Source organism: Microcaecilia unicolor, chromosome 2 (genome assembly GCF_901765095.1).
Source record: "Microcaecilia unicolor chromosome 2, aMicUni1.1, whole genome shotgun sequence".
NCBI lineage: Eukaryota > Metazoa > Chordata > Amphibia > Gymnophiona > Siphonopidae > Microcaecilia > Microcaecilia unicolor.
Genome location: NC_044032.1, coordinates 415,765,662 through 415,790,515, shown reverse-complemented (window position 1 = coordinate 415,790,515; position 24,854 = coordinate 415,765,662). Strand labels below are relative to the sequence as shown.

At 42.3% G+C, this 24,854-nt stretch overlaps 1 protein-coding gene across 1 annotated transcript in view; it reads left to right on the top strand.

Annotated features, from left to right (window-relative positions):
• The window catches only part of UNC5C (unc-5 netrin receptor C), a 644,470-nt gene that overhangs the window by 560,121 nt on the left and 59,495 nt on the right, over nt 1–24,854 (top strand). The window contains exons 8-11 of the mRNA XM_030190711.1: nt 7,362–7,418; nt 12,727–12,918; nt 16,458–16,802; nt 20,068–20,155. Of these exons, the coding sequence (XP_030046571.1) occupies nt 7,362–7,418; nt 12,727–12,918; nt 16,458–16,802; nt 20,068–20,155 (682 nt within the window). The remainder of the gene's footprint in view (nt 1–7,361; nt 7,419–12,726; nt 12,919–16,457; nt 16,803–20,067; nt 20,156–24,854) is intronic.

Here is a 24,854-nt window from a genome sequence, read left to right as displayed (position 1 = left end):
ACTGCCTGGCTGCCGTGTGGTCCTTGCAGTAATTTCATTTTTGATGCATGTCCACTACATGTGCTGGAAAAAAAATTTTATTTTCTGGCGCGCAGTAGAAACTGGGCGGCAATCATCATTCTACATGTGTAGACGATTACCGCACAGTTAACCCGTGAGACCTTACTGCTAAGTCAATGGCTGGTGGTAAGGTCTCAGACCCAAAATGGATGCGCACCAATTTTTATTTTGCTGCACGTCCATTTTTGGCAAAAAGTTTTAAAAAGCCTTTTTTACAGACGCGCTGAAAAATGGATCTGTGCACATCCAAAACACACACCTACACTAGCGCAGCCCATTGTTCAGCGCACATTAGTAAAAGGGCCCCAAAGTGTGCACCCCAAAAGGGGGTGCAGCCATAGGAGGAGCATGGGCAAGTCAGGAGGATTCCTAAAATTCGCGCACAGTCAGGGGCAGCCCAAGGCAATCTGCTACCTGAGGCAGGGATGAGATGCCACCCCACTTCCCTCCTCAACCCTCTTTCCAGCATTTATCTTCTTTTTTTTTTTTTTTAATTTTCCAAAAGATGGCAGCAGCAATGATTCCCACGGCCTCTTCACTTTACCGTTTCCCACCTCTGAGAAAACAGGACGTTAAGTCAAGAGATGGGCCACAGTAGGGAAAAGAGACCAGTGCCAGTCGCTGGGCAGCCTATCGTAATCGTTGCCGCATTTTGGAAAAGAAAAAAGAAAGTAAACACGGGAAGAGGGTTGAGAAGGAGGTAAGGGGGAAGATGCTGCTTCATGGAGAGTGCCGCCTAAGGCCCCCTCCTCAGTTGGCCTAATGGTAGGGCTGCCACTGCACAGTGTTATAGAAGACCAGATATGTGCTCCTAAATTGGGCAGTGGGAATTACATCTGGTTTCAGCAGCCGTAAGTTGTGGCACCCAAATTTGGGAGCGGAAATCAGCACTCAATGCTTATTCTATATTGAACTGCATTCAGTGCCGATTTTTGAGCACCATTTACTGAATCTGGCCCAACATACCCTTTTGGACCTGACCTATATAGCTGAATCAAAATCATATGCAAACAGGATACAATTTATAAAATTAGGGGTCCTTTTACTAAGCTGCAGTAAGCACTAATACATGCTTACCACAGCTAAACATGCCTTACCGTGGGGCATGCTTAGGTGTCTCATGGTAATTTTGGGATCGCAGTGCACTACCCACACGCTAAAAAATAAAATTTATTTTTTAGCACTGGGGTGGGTCTGGGGGGCAGAGACTGGGCGTGCTCTGTGTTAATTGGTTAGTGCAGCTACGTTGCCACACTCTAACTGGTTAGCACATGAGCCCTTACAGCCTACAAATTGGTGGACGTAGGGGCCTACACACTAATGGCCATGCACTAACGGGAGAATTAGAGCGTGGCCGTTAATACAGAAAATAGAAAAAATCAGCCATTTTACCTCTGCGGTCAAAGTAGCCTTAGCACACAGGAATGACCCGCATAAGAGCGTGCTAAGGCCACCTTTTACTGCAGTTTGATAAAAGGTCCCCTTGATATGGAAATTAAAAGACCTCAGAAACTGTTTAGAATGATTGTTAGTGTCTTTTCATAGTTGGTTCATTTCTCTTTCACTGGTCATTAAAAACCTCCCATTTTTTGATATTGTCTGGTTTCTGCGGTCTTTGTCCTCCCATAGTAATTTCATAAAGTGTATCCTGTTTATATATGATTTTGATTCAACTATATTAATCAGGCTAGCCATTGGCACTCATTGGCATTATCCCTGTAGCACTGCTGAAAATTCATGGCTCGAGGGATTATACCTTGAAAGGGCAATTCTATAACAGTAAATGTACAGAATATCAGCACTTTTATCAGTAATTGTACACTTTCCCATGTAAGTGGCAGCAAAGTGACTAAGGGCCCCATTTAATAAGCTGCGGTAAAAGGGTCCCTGTGCTAGCTAGCGGCAGCGTGAGTTTTTGCCATGTGCAGGGTCCCCTTTTACCGCAGTGGGTAATGGTTAGTGTAGCAGGTTGCGGACTTGGGGAACTGGGTTCAGTTTCAGCTGCTGCCTGATGGTCGGCTGTGGGTTGAGATCCTGAGGAACCAGATTCAATTCCCTCTGCAGCTTCATGTGACTCTGGGCAAGTCACTTAACCCTCTGTTGCCCCCAGTGGTGTATCTACGTGGGGCCACGGGGGTTTGGGCCCCCATAGATTTGGCCCTGGACCCCCCTGCCGACGACCCTTTCAACCCCCCTCCCACCACCATCCTGCCATCGCCGTCACCTACCTTTGCTGGCGGGGGACCCCAACCCCCGCCAGCCAAGGTCCTCTTCTTCCGGCGCAAGGCTTCGTTCTGTTTCTGTGAGTCTGACGTCCTGCACGTTGAACCCCCCTCCCGCCGAAGTCTGGCTACGCCTTTGGTTGCCCCAGATAGGAAAGTAGTACAATGTACTACTTAGACTGTGAGCCCACTAGGGACAGACCAAGTACTTGTAAAAATGAAACTGTAAACTGCTTAGGTCTAAGCGGTATATAAATACTTGAATGAATGAAAAAGGTGGAAAAAAGAAATGGCCATGCAGTAAGTTTGCACTTGCCGCATGGCCATATTGGGGGTAGCACTTACCGCCACCCATTGAGATGGCAGTAAGGGCTCCCATGCTAACCTGGCGATAACCAGGCAGATTACCACTAGGTAACCCCCTGTGGAAATATTTTGTCAATATTTCTGCTAGCGCCAGAAATGGTGCATGCTGGGGGTAGAACCTGCAGGCATCTGTGTTGCAATGGCGATTGTTCCGGGTTGCTGCACAGCAACCCTTTATTAAAAGGTCTCCTAAGCCATGTTAAGCCATGCATAAGTGATATAGGGCATACATGCAGTGGGCAGAGCTGCCAGTTAACGCACATGACTTCCAGAATACTGTAAGTTATATGCAACATTGCCACATTAAGGCACCCACAGTTATAGACCCTGTTGTAAAGCATGTAAATGTTAGGCACGCCAATGCTGGTGTAATACCCCATGATATGTGTATTACTAGATCCTACAATGATGGATTTTTCCAGAGGTCCTGGGGAGGGGTGGTGTCTGCCAGAGGGCTGGAGTGTGAAGTTGAGAGAGGCCTACCCATGGGAGGTGTTGGCACAGAAGATTCAGAGATAAAGAGGTCTTTGGTTGCCTATACCCCCAGCCAGGACCGTGGGAGTATTGGGGGATCCTGGAGTGAAGGAAATAAATTCAGGCTGAATAATAGAATAGTTGCTGACCTATAAGTGGCAACTGAAAAGGAGACAGAGCTTCAGGTGGATGAGGGGAATCCAGCCTGGGAGCAGGACCAGGGAAGTTGTAGCCCTGAGAGGTGAACTGCTAGAAGAAGGACAGCCTAAAGGGTCTGTGCCTGAAAGAAACGGATTGGAATCAGGTGTAAGAGAATCAGCCTTGATGTTATTGTTGACAAAACAGGGTGGTTAAAGGACGAGGGGGGGGGGGGGTCTCTGTAAATATGTACACAACTTAAACCTCCAAAGAGAGAAGAGTGGATACATTCATCACAACTGGTGGTGGAATGAAGTCATATATATAACAAGTTCTGAAGTTCTGATTGCAGAAGTTCCAGTAAAGTTCTGTTACCTTCTAAAAAATGACTGGAGTGCTGCATGATTATTGGTAAGAGAGTGACAGTGGGTGCTCCCAGACTGAGAGAAGTGGCACTATAAAGAACCCAGTAAACTCCCAACACCACAGACCTCTTTTCCGGACCATTGACCCACTCCCCAACTTGATTGCAGGTGAATTGGAACCACGAGTTCAGTCTTCATATGGTCCCCAGTGACACTGTGGAAGGAAATTTGCTTGTGGGCCCGAGTTGGACTCTAAGTTTGAAGCAGAGCTGAGCTAGCAGGGTGTGAGACCCTGGTTACACTGGGTTACCCTACTATTCTATAATCAAATCTGTGTGCTCAGATGCTGTCAAAGAAAAGGCTCTCATCGTGCACCATTGGGGTGCCAAAAAGAACATAAGAACATAAATGTTGTTACACTGGAACAGACTGAAGGTCCATCAAGCCCAGTATCCTATTTCCAACAGTGGCCAATCCAGGTCCAAATACCTGGCAAGATTCCAAAACAACAAAACAGATTTTATTCTGCTTGTCGACAATTTTTGAATATGAGGGTAAAAAGATTGTTGTAAAGCCATTTATCTATAGTCTTGGAGATTTTTTTGGATAATAACTTGACAATGCAAAAACAGGTAGATCACGTAATTTCTACATCTTTTGTTTTATTTCAGGTTATGATTTCCGAACGATCTTGCAGAGCCTGGTGCTAATAAAAATCGATTACTGCAATTCTTTGTTTTTGGGCATGCCATCTTCCCAGCTCTAGGCTTTGCAGGTCATCCGGAATGCAGCTGCAGGTTAATTACTGGAGTACCAAAATCAGAACATATTACTCCAGTGTTAAAAAAAAATTACATGGGCTTCCTGTAATGTATAGAGTTTTGTTTAAGGTGCTGGTACTGATTCATCGGCATATATATGGAATTGTTCCTGTATATTTTGGTAATATTGTCAAGATGCATAGACCTAGATGAGCGTTAAGATAGAGACATCTCAAAAATTTTCTCTGCCTTCTGCAACATGTTATCATTATGTGAAAACGAAGATGCGAGCATTTTTGATTGCCGGTCCATCATTGTGGAACACTCTGCCAGGACATTTGAGATCTTGTGATAATGTTCAACAATTTAAACGTCTTCTATAATGACTGTTTTTTAGTTAGTTGAATGAATGTATTGGTTATTATTATTTTTACTATTGGTTATGTTTTTCTTGTTACCCACTTTGGGCAAAGGTGGGATTCAAATATAATATAATTAATTAATACTGGCTTATAGACTTTTCTTTTTAGAGATTTGCCAGGCCTTTTTAAAATCCTTTTTAAATCTGCTGCAGATAACTCGAGCTAAGCTTTAGTAAACAGGGGGGTTAGTTAATAAAAATATGATCCAAATTAGGAGCAGGGGTATTATCAAATAGGATAAAAGTAGTTTTATTGGTATTAAGTTTAAATTTAAATTTGCTCAGCCAACAGCTAATTCTTGGGTAACTCGTGCTAAAGTGGAGATTACTGGTATGATAACTGAAATGTCATCTGCATAACTTAGAGATACTAGAAATTACACACCCTTCAGGGCACAATAAAGGGCCCTTTCATTAAGACGCATATGCTCCTACACGTGTACAACGCATGTCAAATTAGAACTAGCGCCCGTCAACCGCATGCCCCGGGTGGTAATTCTAATTTGGACACATGCCCAAAACGCGTGGCAGAAAATAATTTCTATTTTCTACCGCATGGCACTAACCGGGCGGAAATCGCCAGTGTACGTGCGCAGACGATTACCGCCCGGTTAACTCATAAGACCTTACCGCTTAGTCAATGGATGGCGGTAAGGTCTCAGGCCCAAAACGGACGTGCACTGATTTTTATTTGTCGCATGTCCATTTTTAGCAAAAAAAAAAGCCTTTTTTGGCAGGCACGCTGAAAAATGGACCTGTGCGCGTCCAATATATGAGCCTACACCAGCGCAGGCCATTTTTCGGCATGCCTTAGTAAAAGGGCCCCTTAGGCAATAACAGTGACTTTGGTAACACTGTTGGCATCTAACTTTCAGCACACCAGTGTTTGCTTACTCTAGTATTCTACTGTCTAAGGGAATCTTGGCACTTAGATGCCATTATCGAATTGGCGTTAAGCAGATGGCATTAGGCACCTACATCTTGGCGCCAGTTTATAGAATTGCCACCTTAGTATGTCAGGCCTACCGAGAGTGAGCCTGAATCAGAACTTTTGCACTGGAGCTAGCGATTCATCTGGCTCATTTAACAACTCTTTACGTACCTGTCACTGTGATCTGGTAACAGCATACAAGGTTGCCAGATTTAAAAAAATCTTCCTGCCCAATCTGCACCCAGAATAGCCCAAGATGAGCGAGGAGCGGTGGAGGGGGTCCCCAGTGGTCACTGCTTTGCAGTTGCTTGCTTTTCCTCCTCCTCCAATCCCATGTGGTTACTGCTTACCGTCTCTCACAGGGCTGTGACCTCATCACCCACCTCACCCTCCTGTTGGTCAAATTTGGAGCCAGAATGAGGCTTGAGAGGCACCAAGCCTCATTCCAGCACAAAATTTGATCAATAGGAGACAGAGCCAGAAACAACCCAAAAAGTCACAACCCATGACAGTTAAAAAGTGCTCTCACTTATAAAAGCTGTCCAATTCCGCGGGAAAACCACGGTGTTGGCAACTCTGATTATAGATAAGAGTGATGAGATGGTTTAAGAACTTAAATATATATTTTTTTATTGTATCCTGAATATCTGTTTTCACAATAAGTATTTTCCACTATTTGCTGCAAAAGATTTTGGGTACAGCAAGCCAATTGGACTATTACCCAAGCACAGCTGGGTAAACTGTAAAGGTAGGATCACTTTCCTTTGGCCAAACCATGGTTAATGGTAAAGCTGGGGCCTAAGAGATTTGCCTGGATTCCTGAGTGCCAGTCCCAATCTTTAACCACACAACACATCTCTTCCTTAAGAAATGGCATGGTCATTAGCAGCCTAGCATAGGTTTGTTTTAAATGAGTTTGTAAGCTTAAGATGCATGAACGTTGCAATGATTTCAGGCCAAATTTGTACTGTTTCTGGTTCTTTGGGGTTTGTAGCAGTGGTGGGGGGAGGGGGGAGTTTTTACTCGATTCTGATTAAAGACAGCAAAAATAAGGGGGGGGGGGTAACAAAACAATGGGGAATTCTGTCAAGGGTGATTCCCTTAAGAGTTGGCCTGAGCACTGAGTATTTAACCTTTGACCACAGGATGACAGATCTCCTTTCATTCCATTAGATCCCCACAGCAACCCATAATAATTAAATTAAATTTTAAAATGGTTAAAGCCCCTCATAAAACATCCAGGGAAATCAAAGCATATGGCAGGGAGTGAGAAGACTTTCCATATGCTAATCATCCTTGATGACTGAAATAAAAGGGAACCATTACAGTTTATGCTCAGTAAAAGAAAGATTTTAAGCACTCCAGAGTTAGTGGCTCGAGACCTATTTGGCCTCTGAAATTCAGTCTGCCTAGTTATTAGTTTGTAGGCAGTTGAGGAGAGAACCCAAATGTAAACATGAGGATTCCATGCTGAATCAAGACTGGAACACTTAACATGGGGGGAGGAATTAGTTTTCTTTTTTGTTCTTTATTAACATTTATTTTCCTTCTACCATGACTCTATTTATGTTCTCATTCATTTGTGTTTGGTTCCCATTTTATTGTTTCTTTCTTTTTCTTAAGGTTTGATTTATTCTATTTCAACTGAACAGAAAACCTCGAAAGAATACGGATTTCCTTGTAAGTTTTGACCTTTTGATTTTATGTTCTCAGGTAATACATTTATGTTATTCCCTGCTCACGTTTTGCTTCTCAGCCCACCTGCATAGGCCTTTAAAATTAAGGGGTCGACAGTGCGCAGAACCCTTGTTCCTTCTTCCCTGCGGATGCTCCAGGGAATAATATTTACACACGTCCACTTCTGTTTTCTCAAAGTCATGCCTTGTTCTCTTTTATTTTATGATTAAGAACATGGGATTTTATCTCTTGGATTTCACCTCGATCGGTGCAAGGTTTTCTTGCCTCAGGTCATATTTCTGGGATTGTGACCTGAAAGCCATCTCTAGATTGGCAGATATTAACTTTAAGAACTGAAGAAAAGCAGTAATGGGCTAGAAGAAGGGAAAGAGACTTAGACCATGTTTATCAGACAGTAATAAAGTTAATAGGTTCTGAATGAAGGAAAAACACAAAAATATACACAGTTTCCTTAAATAAAATCATTCTTATTTTTCAAAAGTATTACATTGGCTGATAGAGCCAATAGAAGGGTAGTGGGCACCCCAGGTGAACCTTCAACCTTACATTCACCCCCAATTAACTTTCAAGTTCCTAGTGTGCAGCCCCACTCAGGATTTTGATAATTAAATGCAACAATCATCATCATCACACAAACAGCCTGCACAAATGCATGTTAAAGTATGTGGTTATGGCTCTTTGTGTTGCTGTCAGGACCTGTTTTACTTTGACTACAAAGGTTCTATGCTGCCCCCAAAAAGCGGCTGCCCTAGGCAGTGCCGTAGCGAGGGCTAATGGCACCCGGGGCGGGTCGCCGCTGTGCACCCCCCCCCGGGAGCAGCACGGCACGATCCCCCCCCCCTCTGCGGCACACCCCCCCTCTGGACTGCGACCCCCCCCCACCCGGACCACATTCTTACCTGCGGGAGGGCCGATCCGCCCCGAGTGCACGTCACTCGGAGCTGCGTCAGCCCCGCTGGTTCCCTGCTCTCTCTGCCCCGGAACAGGAAGTAACCTGTTCCGGGGCAGAGGGAGCAGGGAACCAGCGGGGCCGGCACCCCCCGAGCGCATGCACCCAGGGCGGACCGCCCCTCCCGCCCCCCCCTTCCTACGCCACTGGCCCTAGGTGACCTTCTAGTTATGCCTAATGGTTGGGCTGGCCCCACTGGTTGAATAAACTACTTAAATAGGATCCTATATACATAGTTGAACATGTTTGTAGAGGTATTAGTGACACCTTAAAAAAGAAAGATACAGGATATGAAACAAAAGGAAAGATGCCAAGAAATACCATTTTATGGAGAGGGTGGCAGATACCTGGAATGCCCGCCCAGGGGAGAGGGTGAGATGAAAACGGTAACAGAATTCAAAATTGAGTGGGAAAGCACAAAGGAATGCAGTTTAGAAGGCATGGATCCAAAACAAGTTTAGCAGTGATTATATGGCAATACCAGTAATTGGGAAGCAAAGCCAGTGCTGGGCAGACTTCTACAGCCTGAGCCCTGGTCGTAGCTGGACAGATTTGGATGGGCTGAACTGGGTCTTCAATGACAACTTCAGAAGTTGGAGAACAAGGACAATGCTGGGCAGACTTCTAATTGTCTATGCCCTGAAAATGGCAAGGACAAATCACGATCATGTATATATATGAAGTAGCACATCATACCTTATACTATGAGTTTATCTTGTTGGGCACACTGGATGGACCGTACAGGTCTTTATCCGCCATCAACTACTATGTATGTTGCTATGTAGGTGCTGCTCCTCTTAGTTAAGGGCATAAAAATGGATGAGCAGGGCTGGCTTAACCATAAGGCAGACTAGGAAGTAAGCCAGGGCAGCAACTTCTAGGGAAAGGGGGGGGGGGGAGAATGAATGAAAGACAGAAGGTGTGACTAATGTACCAACCCTGGAAGTGAGTATGGAGGTATGGGAGGAGAGGAGAAATGACCAAATATAGAATCACTGGTGATGCATGCACATCATAGTTTTTTTTTCCCATCGTCTTTGGTTTTGTCCTTTCAAACAAGAGATAAACATTTACAGGGGCTGTTCCTGGCAAACACAGTGCAAGCAGTTGAAGAATGCAATGCCTACCGTCCTGGAGTTAGCAGAGCCCTCCCCCCCCCCCCCCTTTGCTGTTATCAACACAGCTAGAAGATTAAATATTTCCATTTTGGAAAAGCAAAGAACACAAATTGTATCACGAGATGTAGGCAAAAATATCAAACCAGGGTTATGATGTACTATGCATTTCCCATCATCTTTCAGTAGAGAAGAATGGAGTACTCATAGACCCGTCTGCAGTCATTTCCTTTCTCCTTGTCCAAAACACACTCCCATGGGCAGGAATAATTTGAGTTCAGTTCTGTGGCCTGGCAAGAATTAGGGTGCCTTAAAACAATGTTTATATCTTCAGTGAGCTCAGTATTGTTCTTCTGGTCTCTTCTCAGAGCCCGCCAAAGTAGATGGTTCTGAATAGAAATGCACTTTGCAGAAAGTTATGACATTCAGGCTGCTGAGTGGGAGGGCACAGGCAGGCAATCTAGACTGGAAAAATCGAGGGCAGAAAGTATCCAAAAAGAAAAACCCAACAAATTCTAAAATTGTATAGTTATCTTCAAATGTGTATGGTTATCGCATGTTACCATAGCTGCCTTGTTGGTATTTCTTTTATCAGCTTATAAATTACTAAATGGTTATTATTATTTGGGCTGTTCATCACTACTTGGGCTGCCTTATATACTAAATCCCAGAGATGGATTGAGGGAGAGCACTGGATGTGGTGTACTTGTATTTCAGGTGACATATAAATAAATTGAACCTCCTTGGTATGGGCCCCACAGTGATTGACTGGGTTAGAAACTGATTACGTGGGAAGCAACAAAGGGTATTGATAAATGGTGTTTAACCTGAGGATAAAGGTGTTGCCAGTGATATGCCGCAGGGATTGGTCCTTTGGCCGATTCTTTTTAACATTTTTGTGGGTGATATTGCTGATTTTCAGGATCAATTGGTATACAAAACCTAATTGGGGTTAGATAAGATTTACTTCTTTGCAGATGGTACCAAAATCTGCAGTAGGGTAGACACTCTGGAAGGTATGGATAACATGAAAAGGAATCTAACAAAACTTGAAGAATGGTCTAGAATTTGGCAGCTAAGATTTAGGGGGAAAGTTATTAAGTTGTATTATTTGCCCCTTAACTTGATTTAAAGGGCCATAATGCATCTTGATTTAATTTATGTGCTGCAGATTACATAGTAATGAGATTCAAAACATGCAAATCAATGTGTTGCTGCTCATTACTATGCAAATGCCTTAACACAAGTCATGTTATGGCCCAAATATCATGGTAAAATAACCCCAGATTGTAGCTGGGGTTATTTTACTGCCTGAGAGAATTGGGCCACAAAACCACAAAAGCCTGATGCTCCTGGGTGCAATGAGGAAATGGCTATGGAGCTATTTAAAACACCTCCAATTCCAGCGGCCCTACTAGGGGTGCCATTTTGGGTGTGGTGCCAGCTAGGAAGGAGTGAAAGGGGATCATTCTTGGCCTGCAGCCACCAGGTAATGGGGAAGGTTTGGAGGTAGAAGGGAGCTTTCTGGTGGCTTTGATCAGGAGGAAGTGTGACTGTGGATGCCTTGGGGGGGGGGGCTGGAATCAATGGGGCAGCTGCATTAGGGGGCACTGGAATCAGGGGTATTTTAAGAAGCCCTGCAGTCTGTTTCACATCGGACCTGGGAGCATTGAGCCATGGTTTTGCAGCTCTTTGCTCCCAGGCACATAGAATAACGTTGCTTGCAAGATGGCTTGTAAGCAACATTATTCTATTAGCACAGATTTTAATAATCTGCAGGAACGAGATACCACAGGTTGCTGAATCCCATGGTATATCAAAGTGTGGTAAAGATCCCCTTTTACCAGAGATTGATAACTTCCCCCACACACATATACACATAGACACACTTAATGCTAAAAAAAATAAATGTGGGGTCATGCATTTAGGATGCAAAAAAAACAAGGAAGCAGTATAGTATATGGGTTGAAGTAGTCTATGCATGAAAGAAGATTGGGGCCCAAAGATGATTGTATCTGATGTTCTTAAGGTGGTCAAACAGGTAGAAAAGGTAGAAAACAAGAAGGGTGGTTAGGTGCACATAGTGAGAAATAGCCAGCAGGAAAAAGAGGCATGATTCAAGTGGGACCTCATTTGGAGTACTGTGTAGAGTTTTAGAGACTACACCGTCAAACAGATATAAACATGATGGATTTTGTCCATAGGGGCAGTTACAAAGACAGTCTGTGGTCTTCATCATAAGGCATATGGGGACACATTTAAAGATCTTAATATATATTTTTTGACAGAAATGTGGGAGAAGGGAGATATGATAGAGGCATTTAAATACCTCCATGGAATAAATGCACAGAAGGTGAGTCTCTTTCAATTGAAGGATGCTCTAGAACAAGGGGGCATATGATGAAGGTGTAAGGAGATAGACTCAGGAGTTATCTAAGCAAATACTTCTTTATAGAAAGGATGGTGGATGCGTGGAATGGCATCCTAGCAGAGGTGGTGGAGAATAGAAGTGCATTTTAAAATCTTGAAAGCATGGGACAAGCACAGAGGGAAGGTAGGGATTGTAGAAGTGATTATTTGCTATGGATGGACAGACTGAATAGTCCATATGTTTCTGTGACAGCAAACTATTATCTGTCAAGCTATCCATGTTATTGTTACATATGCATTACTTTTAATGTGTGCTATAAAAATCTCATACCAAGTTCACATCTCGGACTTAGAGATCCCCCATGCATGTGTCTGCACTACCACCATTATTGAGGTGAAACAATGGAATCCACTGTCCATTAGGGATAGATGTTTGCTTGAGAGGCAGAACTATACATGTATCTGAAGTAGCAGTCTACTGTTTGTGATAGCAGCTGGAGCAAGAAAGTTTTAATGAAAGCATTATACTTCTATACTTCTTTTAGTGGTTTACTTCTTTGGAGGATGACAATGGGACTGGTGAACTTATAACTTTAAGTGCCAAGGCACTGATGTTAATTTTGGATGAATTTCACAAGTGTTTCCTGGTTTATAGGGCAGTCATGCTTTAATTTCTGGGAATGTGACATAGCCAAAGTAGCATATTAGATTTCACTGACATATGATATATGAAATAGCATGAGAAACAAAAAGACTTTAGTAACTAAAACTTGCAATATCTGCAGATAGATATTTATGTATATTTGTATCAGCAATTTAGGTTAATATTTCATTCTCTACCCTTCCACCCCTTCAGCTGCTCCTAACACTGATGATGTGGCTCTCTATGTTGGTATTGTGATAGCTGTGATTGTATGCCTGGCCATTTCATTTATCGTGGCACTGTTTGTGTACCGGAAGAACCATCGGGACTTTGAGTCAGATATCATAGACTCCTCGGCACTCAATGGTGGGTTTCAGCCCGTCAACATCAAGGCTGCAAGGCAAGGTTAGTGGTCATGTCAGGACATTGCTCATCTATTTCTTTTTAGGTGCTAGCGTATGACTCACTGTAGAAAACTGATTTCCTTGTTCCCTATAACTTATATGTACTCTGTGTCTTTTGATATATGATAGAGTTTACAAGATTTGTGTGTCTACATCATCTGTGGGCTTGTGCTAGGGACGTCTGAGAGCTAGTACTATGGTGGTGTAATACCTAAGAATTTCAGAGCTCCAGTTACCAAGACAGTGTCGGTCATCGATACATTTTTCTCCATGTAGTTACATTCCCTGTATAAATCTTTGCAGATTTGCAGGTCATGATGCCTTTTTAAGATAGCAATTTTGAGTAAATAGCAGCTTATAAAGTAAATTGCTATGTCTGAAAATTGCCCTCCTCAGGTGGCTAAAATGTATTCAGAGGGTTCACAACTTGCACATTGTTAGCTGCATTAAAAAGAAGTATTTGCTGGGGTGTGTTTAGATCAGAAGGAGTAAAGTACACTGAACGGAGTCTTCAAATCTATGAGTGCATTCCCCAACTCCACCTCGTTACTCCGTGCAAACATAGAAGCTAATATTTGAAGGAAAAACTACTGTATAAGTAGACGCTTCCTTTTAGGTGGTCCAATGCCACATGGTGAGAGATCTGCGCCAAAATCCAGATGTATTCTATAATAACAAATGTAACTTAATTGGCTTAATAAACTAATCAGCGCTGATAACAGCACTTAACAAGCAATAATGAGCACTAATTGGCAATAAGCATATTCTGTAATGAACTGTGCCTAAATTCTAATGCACGCAGTTCAAAAGGTGTGTGGCTATGGGCAGGAAAATGGGCGTTTCATGGGCGTTCTAACATTTACACATGTAGGTATAGAATATAGCCCAGTGCGTATAAATCTACATGCAGGGATTTTCGCCATGTTTTCATTGGTGTAAATGGAGGCGTGTAGTTTTAGGCACTGGTGCATCAACAAAGTATATTCTATATACCGTACCTAAATCTAGACCGCTTGTAGAATACACTTAGGCGGAAATGTTTACCTTGCAGTTTTTTTAGGCGCCTTATATAGAATCAGGCCTATTATGACAATCTATCTTAAAAAAAAAAAGAACACATTTCTCAAATTCACCAGCTAGAACAGTCACCATAATGCTTCCAAGAAGCTTGTTTAATCATCAAACGGGTTCATGAGTCTATTTGCCACATTTATCATCAATAGCAAATGCCAGTCAAAATAGATGGGTCTTAATTTGTTTCCTAAAGATTGTATTTATTTATTTTATTAGGATTTATTAACCGCCTTTATGAAGAGATTCACCCAAGGTGGTATACAGCAGGCACAGTTTAACATAAAATGTACAATTTTGTTAACATAACAATAGTAAAATAACCAAGAATAAACTAAATACAATAAATGAGGTAAACTTGAAAACAGTAAACTGAAACCTAATAATAAGACTACCATGTAACAGTATAAAAAATATACACATTTAACAGCACTGGAATTCAAATACCAGAGATATATAATACACTGTTAGAATAATACTAATAGCAACTAATACTTTATTTGTCTTAGTTCTATGCACATAAATAACAAGAATCTAGCTATGCACTATTCTGTAAGTATGCACATATCTTTCTTAGTGTGTATTTTGCAGGTGGACATTCACATAGGCAGGGACACAATTATCTGTATAACTTATGAAATGCTGTAAATAACACGCATGTGTCTCCAATCTAGACACAAGTACTTGTGCAACCATTTACACCAGGTGTGTGGCTGGCATAAGATCTTGTACCTAAACAGATACATCTGTATATACCTAGTTAAACTACTGCAGGTATGTAGCCCTCTGATTTTGGGGGGAGGGGCCCAAGAGTGGACTGGGGGTACAATACATTCCTTCCTCCCCCCCCCCCCCCCCCCCATGCATGTTAAAATACCTTTGCTGGCAGGAATGCTGAAGCCCCACCAGCCAAAGAAATTCGGTACCCAAGCCACTCCCCTCCTCCTCCTCCTCCTTTTGCTACTACTGTAATAAGGAAGTCGGTAGCATGCCATCAAGTTGCTGTAGAGAGCATTGCTTTAAGGCTTCTTTGCACATTTCTGCCCTGGGCTCCAGCCATGTCAAACCCTTGCCCTGGAGAGCATTCTGCTTATTGAGATTGCTTTAAAATTCAAAAGCCTTGACTTCTCCAGACTTTAGCTTTCACACTTTAAACATGTTACCTGAAGAGTTACTTCAAAAGTATTTGCATTTCCTGATTGTAAGCTTCATGGAGTGGTGTGTGTCTCTTCTCTGTGACAGTATAGGGCCGCATATGTGTTATACCACCATAAAAATGTTACCTATACTGTGGTCACAAAATCCACATTCAAGATACTCTCAAATAGGAGAATTTAAAGGAATGTTGCAGCCACCACCCCCCCCCCCCCCCCCTCCGATTCTGCCACTTTTTTCCCATAGAGTGGAGTTGACACTTTTCAATATGGGGTTTTCCATGAGTAGATGCTCATTTATCCAGGGAACCTCCTTTGATGGAATAAGCCCTCTTTTGATATTTCTCATTACATTTTAGTTTTTATCAGAAATAATTTTAAAGCATGTAGCTCATGGCTTTTTTTTTTATTTTGTGGATCTCCATAAGCCATTCTCAGCACTAAAACAGATACTTCAATCCCTAGCAAGAAACAGAAGAAGGGTTGGAGATCAAAAGGTGACCTGTGGAACTCAGGAAAAAATTTCATTTGCATCACTGTTTTTAATATATTGAGCCCTCTCATCAGTTAGTAGTTACTCAGTTGAGCACTGGAAAAGATGGATGTGATGCAGGACAACACAATATGACCTGTCTGGGGTTTCAAGCTCATCTTGCTCTTTCTTTCCTAGCATGAGGGAGGGACCACTGTGCACCTTCTATTCTGAGACCAAGTAGTGAGTCAAGAAGCTAATTCTTCATCTGCCTTGAAATGTAGAAAGACAAGAAATATGTGCTGTGGACAATCCACTTTAACCATCTGCAATAGATAATAAAAGAATGGTTTAGCTCTATAAGTAGAGAGAATCACTTAAAATCTCTCTATCTATATGTGTATGTATGTATGTGTATATATATCTATATCTATCTATCTATCTATCTATCTATATATATATATCTATATCTATATATATATATATGTATATATATAGATATATAGATATATATATATGTCACACACACTCTCACTGTCCACAGGTTGCAACCTTTGACATTTGCCTTGAGTATAAAATGAAAACTTGTTGGCATAATCACAATATTTGACCATTAAATCACCATAGTTGGATTAATCAACCTTTAAAACTAGTACAAATAGCTGCAAATTGCTATTTACCAAGAGATCTAGGGGATTTTGCATGTAAACTTCAGGTCTGAAGGAGAAAACAATATTTTGGTATTCTTGTAAAGTACAAGCCCAAGCCTGACATTAACTGCTACTAAGGTGAGGAGGGTTTTTATTAGCTTCCTTGTTAACATTTCATTTCAACTCCCACCAGATCTGCTGGCAGTACCCCCTGACCTCACGTCTGCTGCAGCCATGTACAGAGGCCCAGTGTATGCCTTGCACGATGTTTCCGATAAAATCCCCATGACGAACTCGCCACTTCTTGATCCACTGCCCAGCCTGAAGATCAAAGTGTTTAATTCTTCCGGAGCCATCACACCGCAGGACGACCTGTCGGACTTTGCCTCAAAGTTGTCCCCGCAGATCACACAATCTCTGCTGGATAACGAAACCCTCAACCTGAAAAACCAGAGCCTCACACGGCAAACAGATCCCTCATGCACAGCTTTTGGGACTTTTAACTCTCTTGGTGGACACCTAATTGTCCCTAACTCAGGTAATTATTCTAGGCTGAAGCTATAACGGGACACCATGTTTTATAGAATTAGCTTATTCTAACATACTGATGAACGGGATGCAAAAGGAATCTGAAATGAGCCATTTGTAGAATAAATGGTTTTTCATTTTATTTCAGCTTGAGACAGGTAATGAGTAGCGTCTCATCTGTGAAATGATCAGTAAGATCAGGAACTGAACAGAAAGCAACTAACACACACACAATACTTCAAACTCCCCTCCCCCCCTCCCCAGGCACCTAATCAGCAAATATTCTATAAAGGAAAGTAGGCAGCTAAGCTTGGAAAGAGGCCATATGTAAAATGTGTCTTAGGTAGAGGAAAAAAAAAAGGCAAAGCCACTCTATTCCCATATTTAGGCTGAGCGACCTACACAGCATACATTTGGTTTCCTCAGCTATATTTATGAAGGGCTTTGCTGTTTTTAAGATGCTGAACAATCCTATGCAAAGTAGTGATTGGAAGCATTAATCTTAAGGAGATCTAAAAGCTAAACAATTCTCACCGTCATCAGATATGGCATGTAGAGAGGAGCAGTGAACGAGGAAACCAACCAGCTCTTTTTGTTGAGAGAGAGGAAAAAAGAATAACGTTGGGGAAAAGGGTCATTTGCTTTACAGCGTTTTGAAAGGAATGTTACATGTACTGCAATTTTGTCATATACATAATGCTATTTTTAGAAACACATATTTTAACAACTCAGTCTTTACCCAAAAATTAAGCGGAAAGCTGTGGTATTTCGGGTCTCCAATCTAAAATTGGTTTACAGCTAATTGCAAAGACATGCATGGTTTAGCGTCAAGTAGGGTCTCAAAGGTTGTAACAGTTCTCCAATTCATAATGCCACCAGCAGCCATTACTTCAGGTGCTGCTTCAAAAGCAGGCATTTGGTGACTGAGCACCAGTTGGCTACAAACAGTTGACACAAGGGTTTTGCAGGTTCCATGCCATAGTCATAGCTATTAATTCTTGGTACTGCAGTAGGGGCCTAAAGGTTTAGAGAAGAGTGCACAGGAAAGAAAGGGGCCTATCCATTCACACAGGAAATAGGCCCATTGAAAAAATTCTGAAATAATATACTACAAGCATTTTGGTTATGAGGCAAATGTTCTACAGAGTAATAGAGTACTGAACCACGAGTTAATGCCGTCATGCAAAGCCTCCACATTAACTGCTGGGGACATTGCCTACATTTTGCCCTTCAGTTAATGCAAAGAAATGTTCTTTCCCAGGGCTGAATGGCAGATAATGTGCTGCAGTTAACAACTCCTCAAGGTGGCTTTAACTGCATTATCTACTGTGTTCACAGAAATTACCACACCGTTAAGGTGTCATGTTAACTGTTAGTTTGCAGCAATTTCCACCTTAACCACTAACACATTGTAGCATATTTGGCCCTTAGGTACTTCAGAGAGTACAAGAATTACCTATGACACTAGAGCATCCATTTCTTTTGCGTATCTTTGGATCTTTCTTTGTACTGGTTGCCCCCTGTGAAAAAACATATAGCAGAACTAGAAAAGGTATGGAGATGGGTGACAAAAATTATAAAGAGGAAGATGCAATTTCCCTATGGAGGTTAGGGCTCTTGAATCTGGAAAAGAGATGACTGAGAGGGGAGAAGTCGAAGGTCTATAAAATCATAAATGGAATGGAAGAGTTAAGGGATGGGGTACCCTTTCAAATAGTACTGAGACTACAGGATACGCCATGAAATTACTAGGTAGCACTAGGAAGGGTTGGGGTTTTTTTTTTTTCACTCAGCAACACACTTAAGCAGTGGAATTTGTTGTCAGAAGATGTAGGAAAAATATTCGACAGAACTGGGTTTGGAAATTGAAAGGGGTTTACACAAGTTCATCGAAGAACTATCCATAAACCATTATGTGTACCAAGGGCAGGGCAGTGGGGGCAGCAGGCAGCAAGGGGGTGCGCAGAGCAGGTGCACTACTGTCAGCACTGCCAGTTCCCTGCCCCCTCTGACATTACTTCCTGTTCCGGGGCAGGGGACTGACAGAGCTGACAGCCATGCGCCTGCTCCGTGTACCTCCTTGCTGAGAGGAAAGGGGGTGTTGTGTGCCTTGGGGGGGGGAGGTGACACGCTAAGGGGAGCAGAGCGGTGTCCCGCCCTGGTGGTGAACAAGCTAGGAATACCATAGAGAGCCACTGCTTATCCCTGACTGTAGTTAACAAGGAATGGATCTGCTCTTTAAGATCCTGCTAAGTTCTTTTGACTTGGGAGTGGAGGAGTAGCCTAGCGGTTAGTGCAGCGGACTTTGATCCTGGGATACTGGGTTTGATTTCTACTGCAGTTCCTTGTGACTCTGGGCAAGTCACTTAACCCTCCATTGCCCCAGGTATAAGTAATGACCTGCATATATTATTTAAACCTCTTTCATTGTAGTTGCAGTAGAGGAGTGTGGTAGCCGTGTTAGTCCACTCTTAAGGTTATCAATAGAAATCAAACAAAATAAAACATGGAAAAGAAAATAAGATGATACCTTTTTTATTGGACATAACTTAATACATTTCTTGATTAGCTTTCGAAGGTTGCCCTTCTTCGTCAGATCGGAAATAAGCAAATGTGCTAGCTGATAGTGTATATAAGTGAAAACATTCAAGCGTTACTATGACAGTCTGACAGGGTGGGAGGATGGGGGTGGGTTGGAGGTATGCATGGGGACATCAAAGCATATCATTGATATTCTAACAGGATGGGTGTGGATAGGTGAGGGGTGGGGTGATCAACAGAGAAATACAGCTTTATGGTTTATAATGGGCTAGGAACCCCAGATCCTTGTTAAGTCCTTTCTGTTGGGTGTTAAAATATTCAATCATCCTGACTTCAAAGGTCTTACGTTCTTGTATGGTTTTAAAGTTATCTTTCAGGTTGCAAAAACCACAGAAAGGTGGTATATCAAGTCCCAACCCCCCTCCCCACCCTCCATTAGAGACACTTCAACATTTCTTCTGTTCTCACACAGTCTGGTTTTCAAATCTGTTCCTTTCATTCTGTGGAAAATATAGACTTCTCTAGAGGAAGGGTTCCATGGGTTTTAGTGGTAAACAAACCCAGAGATTTTTTTTTTTTTACCTAAAACTTACATCAAAGCGGTGTTAGAAAAACTGCACATAGCCTAGCTTGATACACAGTTTGAGGATTAACAGAGCATCTATTATTCTGCTCACTTATTCATTCATTTTGTTGAGTTTTCTTCTTCTTCTTGTCTGTGCTTTGTTCTACAGGAGTAAGCTTGCTGATTCCTGCTGGAGCCATCCCACAGGGAAGAGTGTACGAAATGTATCTGACAGTTCATAGGAAAGAGAATATGAGGTAACAGCTCTGTTTACTATGGATTTGCCTTTAATGCACTAATTGGGAAGGCAAGTTAATTAAAAAAAAAAAAACACAGCATAGGAAAGAGGTGAAAGTGCAGTCCTGTGACAGCTGAATTGAGACAGCTTCGGGACATTCTACCTGGTGAATAAAGTCCCTCTTTTCTGTGGAAAAACTAGCTGCTCTTTCTGCAAGGGAGAGTTGAGTTTGTTGATGCAAAAACTCAGCATGAAAGTTATTTGTGAAACAAGAAGAAGTTAAACCTGTGAAACACAGAATCATATGCTTGCCCAGAGGCGTAGCCAGACACCCAATTTTGGGTGGGCCTGGGCCCAAGACGGGAGGGCAGAACTCCTCTGCCCTGCCCCACAAGTGATTTGGTGTCTCCCTCTCTCGCCTGCATGCCATATGGTCTCTCAAACATCCCCCCTCCCCTGCATACCTTTTAAATAGCAGATTTTCACTGGCAGCAAGCAGCAACTAGTACACACTGCTCATGTTGGCCCCACAGCATTCCCTTTGATGCAACTTCCTGTTTCCGCATAGGCAGGAATACATCAGAGGGAAGGCTGTGGGGCCGGTGCGAACAGTATGTATCAGTTGTTGCTCACTGCAGGAAAAGATCTGCTATTTACAAGGTATGCAGGAGGAACAGTTGTTGGGAGTTTTCGGCTGGTGGGGCTTGGGGATCCCTGAGAGCCAAATCATAGGTGTGGTGCTACTGGGTGGGCCTGGGCCAATCTAGGCCCACCCTTGGCTACGCCACTGTGCTTGCCGTCTTTTCTTTAAAAGAAAGGAAATCCCCATTGATTATTTCACAATTATCAATCCTAAGGGTTTTGCGAACAGATTGCAAACTCTGGCCCTTGAGTATTACAAGCAAGTCTTGGGGGTTGGGAAGGGGAGGATTTCAGGATATCCTCAATGATTTAGGGCCTATACAGTAAGATGGCAGTTGTGTAAAGTGGGCCTAAATGTAGGTGTGCAAAGAAGCGCACATATCCCTGGATTCTATATAGCGTGCCTAGCGTTCCGTGCCAAAATCCAAGCGTATTCCATAACAATGCACGTAATTTAATTGGCTTAACAAGCCAATCAGTGTTGTTAACAACACTTACAAGCAGCAATGAGCACTAATTGACAATAATTAAAATTTCCACGTGCAAATCGCTGTGTGTGCTGCAATGCACAGCGCCTAAATTTTAATGCACACAGGCAAAAAGGGGAGTGGTTATAGGCAGGGAATTGGGCGTTTTATGGGTGTTCTAAAATTTACGTGCACTGTTATAGAATATGGCCCTGTGCACCTAAATCTATGTGCCGGGATTTACGCCATGTTTTTTTTTTGCCGTAAATGGATGCATGTAGTTTTAGTTGCTAGGGTTTTAACTAAGCATGTTCTATATACTGCAACTAAATCTAGGTGCTGCTTATAGAATATGCTTAGGTGGAAATGTTTTCCATGCAGATTTTTTAGGCGCCTTACATAGAATTCCCCTTCCTCAGTGTCAACGATGTTAAGACACACCTAACCCATTATATAATAGTAGCAGAAAGCCACTTTGGCATGCCAAAACTTAGGTGTGACAGCTTGAACCAAGTCAATGGCAGGCATAAGTGGGCCTTTTGCATCTGATACTATTCTATAAGGTGTGCGCATTGCTAGGCAGAACATCCATGCTGCGCCCATGAGCAGGGACTGTCTCTTCATGTTCAAGTGTACAGCACTGTGTACGTCTAGTAGCGCTATAGAAATGATAAGTAGTAATAGTAGTAGTAAAGCCTATTTGCTGTTACACGTCATGCAACTAGTGCACCAATTTTATAAATTTGCACCTGGGGAGTTGGGTTCAAGTCCCACTGCAACTACTTGTGACTCTAGGCAAGTCACTTAACCCTCCACTGCCCAGGTACAAAATAAGTACCTGTATGTCATATGTAAACGACTTTGAATGTAACCACAGAAAGACGGTATATCAAATCCCATCTCCCCTGCCCCCCCCATAATATGTGCTTGCAAGTGCCCCTTTGTGATGTCATTCATGTGCATATATGCCCCTATTCTATAAATTAGCATGTGCAATTGGGACCTACGATTTCGGCACCCTTTAAAGAACTGCCCTTTACAGCTTAGTGGGCACACTAAGCCAACCCCAACAGACATTAGCATTTACCGTATGTTCCTGGAAATGAGGGAATGTCAGATGCAAATTAGGCTTTGGTTGCATGTAGGAATTAACGTGGATGGACAGTTTTGATATGACGTCTCAGTCCGACTTTGGAAGTATTGTTCAAAACGTCCAGAATCCAAGCAGCAAATGTAACGATTTTTGAAAGCAAAACGTCTATCTTTTTTTTTTTTTTTTTAAATGGCCACATGCTAGATGTTTCTGTGCTTTGTGTATTTATCTTCTTGGTCCATTTAAAAAAAAAAAAAAGTCCAAGTGAAAAACATACAAAATCAAACCATTCAGAAGTAGGAGGAGCCAGCATTCTTAGTAGACTGGCGACTGGCCACACGGATATTGCAGCAGAGCAGTGGGGCACCCTAGGGGACTCTACAGTGGACTTCACTTAAAAGCTCCCACATACACATCTCACCATCACCCCCTTATATTGTATGGTGAGCCCCATTTCTCTCCTAATCTGTTGGGATAAGTTACCGCTGTCCCACTCCCTTCCCCCTCCCTCTCTCTCTCCTCTTCTTTCCATGACCGCCTCTCCCTCCCATCCCACCCCTTGCCTTTGTCTATCTTGCCTCACTGTATAGCTTTTCCCTTCCAACCACTTTCCTTTAGGTTAAGAACATGTGTGTGCTTCTTTTTCTTATCGAAATATTGTAGTTCTTTTCCTGTTCTCTTATATTTTGGATTTTTGTAAACCGCCACAACCTGCTAGTCAGTTTTGGCTGTTAAGAAACCATATACCATTATATACCCAACTGTACATCATTGCAATAGCCCTTATGGCTGCAGGTGTCACCTATATGTGGATACAGTAGGCTTTTCGTGAGTTTTGGAGGGCTCACACTTTGCACCACAAATGTGCCTATTAAAAGTGGGATTAGGGCCTGGGTCTCCTTCTGTAGTGCATTGCACTGACCACTAGGCTACTCCAGGGACCTGCTTGCTGCTCCACTAGGTCTGGCTGTAACATCTGAGGCTGTCATAGAGGCTGGCATGTAATGTTTCTTTCACATCTTTGGGGGTTAGGTGGTGGGGGGTCAATCACCATGGGGGGAGTATGGGGAGTCATGCCTTAATCCCTCCAGTCATCATCTTGGCCTTTAGGGCACCTTTTTCTGGGTCTAGACCAAAACATGTAAATTGTAGCCCTGGACATTTTTGTTTTCTTCCATTATGGCAGAAAACATCCAAATGTTAGGAATGCTCAAATCCCGCTCCCAACATGGTTGAGCTAACATTGTGAGTTTTAAGATGCAGGAAATGTATGTGATGGAGCAGGAGAACTTGGTGGAGGGTGAGCAGAGGGAAAGAGCCAGAGATTTTGTTTACCTCTTACTTACAAAATTTGGGACATTCTCTACTTAAAGCATTCAGAGTGCAATAGAAAAATAGGTCAAATTACAGACATGATTAATAAAACAATAACTCATTAAAATGCATATTTAAAATAAAGCTAAACATTTCCTATAAAACTGCATATGAGAAATCAGAATTCAAAGAGATAATTAATTGTAAATAGCTGCAGCTCATTAGCACTGTGCATACTAGAAATCAAAATAGCAACCATCTATATGTATTTGCATGACATAAACCTAAACTTGATGCATTATCAAATTCCTGAAAAGTAATTGTCGGAGGCAATACTCAGAAAATTATTAAAATCCAAGACCATTGTTTGCTCTTGCCGTGAACCAAAATATAAGAGACCAAGCAGCTTAGGACAAATCCTAGCAACTCACAGGAGACAAAAAGCTAGTCCAAACTGAATAGACAAACCTCAAAATAAATAACTTTAACCTAACAAGGTAAGACATAAAAAGCCTCAGAAATCCTAAGTAAATCCTAGTAAAACTGAGAAGCAGATAAATACATAAGTGTTGTCCTACTGGGACAGACCGAAGGTCCATCAAGCCCAGTATCTTGTTTCCAACAGTGGCCAATCCAGGTCACAAGTACCTGGAAAGATCCCAAAACATTACAGTACATTTTATGCTGTTTATCTCAGCAATAAGCAGTGAATTTTCCCAAGTCCATTTTAATAATGGCTTATGGACTTTTCTTTTAGGAAGTTAGCCAAACCTTTTTTAAACCCCGCTAGGCTAACTGCTTTTACCACATTCTCTGGCAACAAATTCCAGAGTTTAAGTACACGTTGAGTGAAGAAATATTTTTTCCCATTCATTTTAAATTTACTACTTAGTAGCTTCATTGCGTTCCCCCCTAGTCCTAGTATTTTTGGAAAGAGTAAACAAGTGATTCACGTCTACCCGTTCCACTCCACTCCACTCAGTATTTTATCATATCTCCCCTCAGCCATCTTTTCTCCAAGCTAAAGAACCCAAGCCATTTCAGCCTTTCCTCATAGGGAAGTCGCCCCATCCCCTTTATCATTTTCGTCGCCCTTCTCTGTACCTTTTCTAATTCCACTATATCTTTTTTGAGATGCAGTGACCAGAATTGAACACAATATTCGAGGTGCGGTCGCACCATGGAGCGATTCAAAGACATAT